At 41.3% G+C, this 7,242-nt stretch overlaps 1 protein-coding gene across 2 annotated transcripts in view; it reads right to left on the minus strand.

The window, feature by feature from the left end:
• Positions 1-7,186, minus strand: part of esyt3 (extended synaptotagmin-like protein 3) — a 26,661-nt gene extending 19,475 nt beyond the window's left edge. Inside the window, exons 1-8 of one of the 2 annotated variants that reach the window (XM_032512926.1) lie at positions 6,626-7,186; positions 3,835-3,876; positions 2,319-2,453; positions 2,012-2,088; positions 1,803-1,872; positions 1,351-1,440; positions 1,207-1,262; positions 1,001-1,121 (exon numbers count right to left, since the gene is read on the minus strand). In XM_032512926.1, coding sequence (XP_032368817.1) covers positions 1,001-1,121; positions 1,207-1,262; positions 1,351-1,440; positions 1,803-1,872; positions 2,012-2,088; positions 2,319-2,453; positions 3,835-3,876; positions 6,626-6,991 — 957 coding nt within the window. In that variant the 5' untranslated portion in view covers positions 6,992-7,186. The remainder of the gene's footprint in view (positions 1-1,000; positions 1,122-1,206; positions 1,263-1,350; positions 1,441-1,802; positions 1,873-2,011; positions 2,089-2,318; positions 2,454-3,834; positions 3,877-6,625) is intronic. The other variant, XM_032512927.1, reaches the window with a different exon arrangement.
• Positions 7,187-7,242: the final 56 nt, after the last annotated feature.

Consider the following 7,242-nt stretch of genomic DNA (forward strand, 5'->3'; position numbering starts at 1 on the left):
GTAATGTTTCATCTGTCCCTCCTGGACGGGACGAAGGAAACAGCATGCGGGGACAAATGAAACATACAGTTTAAGCCATATAAACTTCCAACAACTTTAATATTTAACTATATATCATGAAAGGTACTTCCAAAAGGTGTTATTTTAGATAGATTGTTGCAGGGCTAGAGTCTTTGTGAATGTCTGTTACCAACTCATTGCCATCAAGCATGTATGAAGCGGTTATTGAAATATCATGCACTGTGGATGATTCTGCCATTCGTATAGCTAGAACAGGTTTTTTCCATTTATATCATGTTTCACTAGGTTTTTACGTGGTTTATACCACTGCGCATCCAAATAACGCTCCACAGCCGTCAGTCTCCATAGGATAACATGGGAAAACTCAACCCCCCCCTACCTGGCGGGGCCAAATATATTTTTCATCTTTCTAAAACTGCTTTTCCATGTCTCACCTCCATAAATTATTGTATAAATACAGATATTTGGGCATTTACTAATAATCCATGGAGTTACAGCCAGGTCGGGGCATATGCCATTACAGCCTGTTTTGTTTTCCATGTAAACAAGCATGCAATATGAAAGTCTGGGATTGTGGAGAACACAGATGATCTACTGAATAAGCATGTTGTCAAACTTTTAAATTAAAAAAACACTCATTAATAATAGAAAAAAAATGTAACCGCTAATGAAGTTTACTTTTGACCATCAAATTGTGTTCATCGGCTGTAACTCTGTGATAAAAGGAAATAACAGGGAGCAATATGGCTGATAGAAGGAGGTTAACATGCTCTATGTGTTGACCTAAGGAAGTCTGTCTATCATCGTTACACTTGGAGAAAACTGGAATGTTTTATCCGTCCCGCGTTTCAATCGTCCCGGCTCTCCCTATTTAAAAATATGATAAAGAGCAAACCCACACTTCTCTAAACATCCAACTTTTAATTTTTGGGGATAGGATGAAGATTAATCTGTAAAATGGATTGTACATCTTACATACTCGAGGTAGAGGGAACCTCATCTGATCAGTTTGGATCTGGTCAATGAGGGGCACGCACATGCGGTTGGGCAACACCATGAGCGAGGAAATGGTGTCCAAGATGGTCTGCTCCGACAAGGAGCTGGAAAGGGACAGATGGGAAGGGGATCAATAAGATTCCAACCAAGGGGGTAGATCATTATAACACATTTTCTGGGAAATCTAACCTGAATGCGGGGCTGTCCAAAAGGTTGGTTGTGCCAGTCCAGTTGATGTTTAGGGTCTGGGAAAAAGAAAACATGATTTATAGTTTTAAACTTGGCAAATGACAGCTAAATTGACGACAAAAAGGTCACAAATAGATCACTTACAGGGCGGCGCATGAAAAAGTAGGTGACTCCTCCCACCAGTGGTGCTTGACCAATAAGAGGTTGCAAAATGACTCTCAGCATCCCATTGAGCTGGAAGATTCAGGACAGTTTTTAAAAGCCTAAACACACTAAACACATATACAATGCAGCAGGCATGGAGTGCTGCTCGGATGTGTTGAGAGTTTGGGGATCCTAGTGTACACAGGTTGGAGGAAACTAAGGCACTCGAGAGGGTGAAGTTAAAAAAGCCTTTTTATATTTTCTTGGCCAAATAATGAAAGCATGCCAATGCGGTTTGGCACATTTTTGGACTTGGCCAAGAAAATATTAAAAGGCTTTTTTTTTTAAACTTGAACCTCTCAAGTGCCTCAGCTTCCTCCAACTGTTTTCCTAAAAACATCCAATAAAGATAAATGTAATGCAGAGAATACAGAAAAAAATGAGATGCCCACTTTAAGTCCTTTGATACCAGCTGTGACTGGCGGCTTCACTACGGCGTTGATGTTCACGTCACCCTCATAACTGAAAAGTAAACAGTGCTGGTGAGACGCAAAATTAGTGGGGCTCTTGTTCAGAGCTTACAGTCTCGTAACAGAAAACACATCTGACACCAAATGACAAGACATAAGCAGTTCTAACGTGAGAAATGTGGCTGACCGACCTTATATGCAAGTCCAGGACCACTTCCCTTTGATCCACCTCATGTGTGTATGCTCTCATTCCAGTGATCTTGAGAGGCTGGAAATTGGGAAACAAATTAAAAGGGACCTCCTCTTCCATCTTTAATGAGACACTGCACTCTCATGTGTGACTGCGTCAGTTCTACCTCTAAATCCCATCGGTGTGCTTTGCTTTATAAAAAAATGTAGCCAGTAAAAGATTTGGTTACTGTTTGATGGAACATAGTCATATTCAGGAGGATTTAAATGGCTTTAATTATGGAGTATGGAGAACAAATGTAAACTTACTACGTTTCCGAAGTGGATCTTCGTAAAAGTGAACATTTTGAGCGCATTGTTGGAGAGCCTGATAGCCGGCTGGATATTATTTCTAAGGAGCTTGTCCATGTACATCCCAAAGAAAGGCCAGGCCTGCTCCAACACCTGAAGATGCAAAGCAGAACAAAGCGGAGCATGTGTAAACCCTTTGATTCCACACCTTAAGCAAACAGCACATGTAATTGCACTTGCACTTTTAAATAAAGGGAATACTTAAAGGCGATATGCATCAAACTAGGGCTAGTAAAACTTTGTCAACATCTGTTTTAAGGATACATTAGTGGGTTGCTGTTGACCTCATTAGAAATTAAAACTATCATTTAGTGGATATGGGAAGCAGAAAAACATTTAACCTTTATTTTAAACCTTTATTTAGAATATTTTTGCCGTTTTATCTTGCATGAACTGAAGCCGTTGTGTCCACCTATGCTTTCTTCAAAACCACCAGACTCCTTTGACAAAAACAGTAATTTTACCTTGCGGAACATGGGAGTTGCTGGTCTACCTCTGCCTTGATCAATTAGTTCATTTTTATTGTATAGTCTATATCCACAAGGTTCAACTTCCTGGATTGTTCAGGTGCCGCCGGAAATTTAGCCAGATGTCCTTCTTTTCGGCCGGATGTCTGTCACCTTCCGCTTTTCTTTGTGTTGGCGTTCTTACCTCTGGGCCGACTTATGAGGACTTTGGCTAACTGCTCCTCAGACCTCTGCAGGGTAAATCCAGACAGCTAGCTAGACTGTTTGTCCAATCTGAATTTTATGTTGCATGACTAAAACAAAACTTTTGAACGTACACATGTTCCACCAAAAATCCGTTCCTGAGGCTTGCAAAGGCGCTGTTATTGTGTCCGGGGCTTAGCGCCACCCATGACGATTGTGATTGGTTTAAAGAAATGTCAATAAACCAGAATGCTGTGTGGACTAGTCAGACCCTCCTCCGCAGCGCTGTGGAGGAAGGTCTGGCAATGCGAGACTAGTCATGTGCGACTTTGGTGATTCCAAACTATTCCTTTTAAAACAACAAAATCACAAAATAAAACAAAAGAACTAATTGATCAAGGCAGCGGTAGACCAGCAACTTCTGTGTTCTGTGAGGTAAAAATTGTGAATGAGTGTTTTTTTCAAAGGGAGTCTGGCGACTTTGAAGAGAGCATAGATAACAGCTTCATAAAGCACTAAACAGCTTCTAAATATAGTCAGTACTGCTGCCTGCTTCTCCAAAGCGGGGGTGTGCTGACCGCCATCCACTGTAGGTAATACAGACTAGGCACTTAAAAAAATCTGAACCCTTTAACACCCGGTGCAGCCAAAATACCTTTGCATTTTTGTGTATATTGAATGCATTCCAATGCAGGCCATGAGCCCTATAATAGTGATGGCACTGGATCCATAAACCAGAGGCAAAAATCAAAAGCACCAACTTTATTTAGCAGGTTCCAGAAATCAAAAAGTTGTGGGAAGATAACTTTATTTTGATACTGTACCTTGTTAACCCAGCCAACTTTCTCAATCTCAGGAAAGTGGACCTTTAAGAAAGAAAAACATGATAGTGAAGTTAGAAGTGGGCTTGTGTTTATTTTTCCCATACCCAGAAAACATACAGCAGTGGCATGCATGGTGATGGAAGACAAAAATCCTGTCAGTAATTATAAATCTTTCAATTCTTCTTTTTTCCCAAATCATTTTTTTAAGTCACTCACATGGTTCAACACAAATGTACTGTACATGCACAATTGAAAGAATATAAAAGTTAACCCCCAAAAAGTCACAGTACTTTCCATTGTAGATGTTGTTGTAGTCAATCATGCAAATTCTTGTAAGATGGCTTATGAGTTAAAGGTCCCATGGCATGAAAATTTCATTTTATGAGGTGTTTTAACATTAATATGCATTCTCCCAGCCTGTCTATGGTCCCCCAGTGGCTAAAAAATGGCGATATAGCCCTGGGTATCCTGCTCCGCCTTTGACAAAATGAAAGCTCAGATTGGGCTGATCTGCAATCTTGCTCCTTATGAAGTCATAAGGGGGAATGTTACCTCCCCTTTTCTCTGCTTTGCCCGCCCAGAGAATTTAGCCCACCCATAAGAGAGAGACAACATGGCTTTCAAATGAGCAAAGTGGCAGTTGGTCAAGGCCACACCCCCAGCTTCCACCTTGCCCCCCCCCCCCTCAAAAGCTACAGACTTAGAAATAAGGACCTCATTGTGGGACTGGCTCTAGTGCTGTAATTCTGCACCAAGGCTGAATTTTGGAAAGAGAATTCAGATACAGTATTAGGACCACAAGGTCTATAAAGAGACTTCAGATACAGTATTAGGGACCACTAAGGTCATATAAAGAGACTTCAGATACATATTAGGGGACCACTAAGGTCTATATAAAAAGACTTCAGATACAGTATTAGGGGACCACTAAGGTCTATATAAGAGACTTCAGATATGGTATTTGGGGACCACTAAGGTCTATAAAAAGTGACTTCAGATATGTATTAGGGGACCACTAAGGTCTATATAAAGAGACTTCAGATACAGTATTAGGGGACCACTAAGGTCTATATAAGATACTTCAGATATGGTATTAGGGACCACTAAGGTCTATATAAAAGAGACTTCAGATACAGTATTAGGGACCACTAAGGTCTATATAAAGAGACTTCAGATACAGTATTAGGGGACCACTAAGGTCTATATAAAGAGACTTCGATACAGTATTAGGGGGCCACTAAGGTCTGTATAAAAGAGATTTCAGATACAGTATTAGGGGGCCACTAAGGTCTATATAAAAGAGACTTCAGATACAGTATTAGGGGGCCACTAAGGTCTATATAAAAGCATCCAAAGAGCACCATGTCATGGGACCTTTAAATTAGTCAACATGAGTTAAATTAGAGAATAATCAAATGCCTAAAACTTATTGTGGCTGCATCTCCGAAACATTCTGCACATGTTTCTGTAGTAGTAGTATTTATTATTAAGGCTTACCAAAGCTTCTTTGCAGCATCAAAACAGTGGACTGTAACAGAGGTTTGGAATCATGTTCTAAAAAAGAGCAGCTGAGCATCTAACCAAATAAAGTACCATCAGTGACTTCTGCCTAAGATGCCAACAAGGCAAAGCTTACCCAAAACTCACAAGAACATGTAAAAAAAAAAACTATATATGGGGTCCAATAACATCAATTGATTTAACATAAATTTGCATATTTTAAAATTAAACCTGTATTGTATGGTTCAAAACCTGTTTTGTGACACGCACCCGCACACACACCCACACACAAAAAAACATCCTGAAACTAGTCCTACTGTAGGAAATGTCACACTCTCTGTTGCCTTGACAACACTACACTTCATTTGCATGACATGGCAGACTGGGGCTGAACCGGGCTGAACCGGGCTGAACCTCCCATACAAGCCAGCCAAATGTGCTGTTATTTTGCAGGAGGTTTCGTCTCTCTACACACCACCACACCCAATCAACCAGTGACTCATCATGGGAACTAAGACGGTTGAGATCGTGAGAGGGATTCTTCCAATATCACTCAGAGGAATGTTATATACCCAATAGATTACTTTTTAGTTAGTGTCTTGCAGCTTACTCTGTTTGTGTGTGCACTGTAAAAAATGCTCAGTTAAAAGTCCTGCATTGACACTATTACTTTAGTGTAAGTGTCATCAGGAAAATGTACTTAGTATTAAAAGTAAAGAAAAATCCTAACATTATAAAAACTGGAAACGGTCAAAGCAGTTTTGCGTTTAATAGTCTTATCATTTCAGCCAGACTTGTTTATATTTATATTGTTGAGTAGCTTAATTTAGTTGATTTAATGTGTTTTGTGTGCAGAAACCTTCATTTGTAAAGTAACTAAAGCTGTCAGATTAATGTAGGCCTAGTGGTGTAACGAGTATCTTTCTCTCTGAAATGTAGCTGACTAAAAGTAGAAAGTTGTCCTAGCAAGAAAAGAAAAGACCTGGAAGTAAATAAGTGGCCTACCTAAAATGTGTAGGCTACTTAAGTACAGTAGCCCAGAGTACATATTACATTCCACTACTGCACTTATATTGCTTTGACCGACCCATAAAGCACTTCAAAACAGTGACTATAAAAACAGCAGACACAGGTTTGATTTTTCTTCAATGACTGGAGTCCCATCACTGCCTGGATGCTGAGCTTCAGTGCCCTTAAGCAAGGCAGTTCTCACCTTTAGCCCCTGCAAAGCTGCTCAGTGACAAACAGTAGACATTTGTCAGCCTATAGCACATATTAGCACAATACATACCCATGTTGCCATTTGTAAGGCACTCGCTAGCTCCTTGTTGACCATATGTGTTTCATTGTCCACAAAGTCGATGGCGGTTCCGATTCGGGTGTCTTTCCACTGGCGGTTTTTCTTCCACCAAGTGGCCAGCACCATGCACAGCAGCACCCAGCTGATACTGAGGCCCAGGTACCCCGTCAGATACACGGGGTAGAAGACGAGCATGGCTTTGCCAAAGTACATCAGGAACTCCATGAGGATGCGGTTGACAGCGGAGGAGTTGAGCTGCTCTGTGCTGCCGTGGATCGACAGGCTTTCCCCGAGCCCCGCTCCCACGCCCGGGTCCATCTGCCCGGCAGAGGCCATTGGGTCGGACTCCCGCTGCATCCTGGTTCCTCGAGTCCCAAAGGAGTTTAATTTCGGTTCAGATTAATATCGGTTCACCTTTGCATGGCTTTCTAAAGGGAAACAAAACGGGGAAGCCAGGCTACTTCACCCTCCATACGTGCAGGAGCGAAATGAGTTGTGACAGTCTTAAAACTTCCGTGTTTGAAATTTCCAAAAGGCAGGTAGGGTAGGCACACCTGTGGCCGTGGGTGGGGAGTGCGATCAACAACAAAAAATCATTCCACCCTAAA

The sequence above is a fragment of the Etheostoma spectabile genome, chromosome 4, assembly GCF_008692095.1.
Source record: "Etheostoma spectabile isolate EspeVRDwgs_2016 chromosome 4, UIUC_Espe_1.0, whole genome shotgun sequence".
Classification (NCBI taxonomy): Eukaryota; Metazoa; Chordata; class Actinopteri; order Perciformes; family Percidae; genus Etheostoma; species Etheostoma spectabile.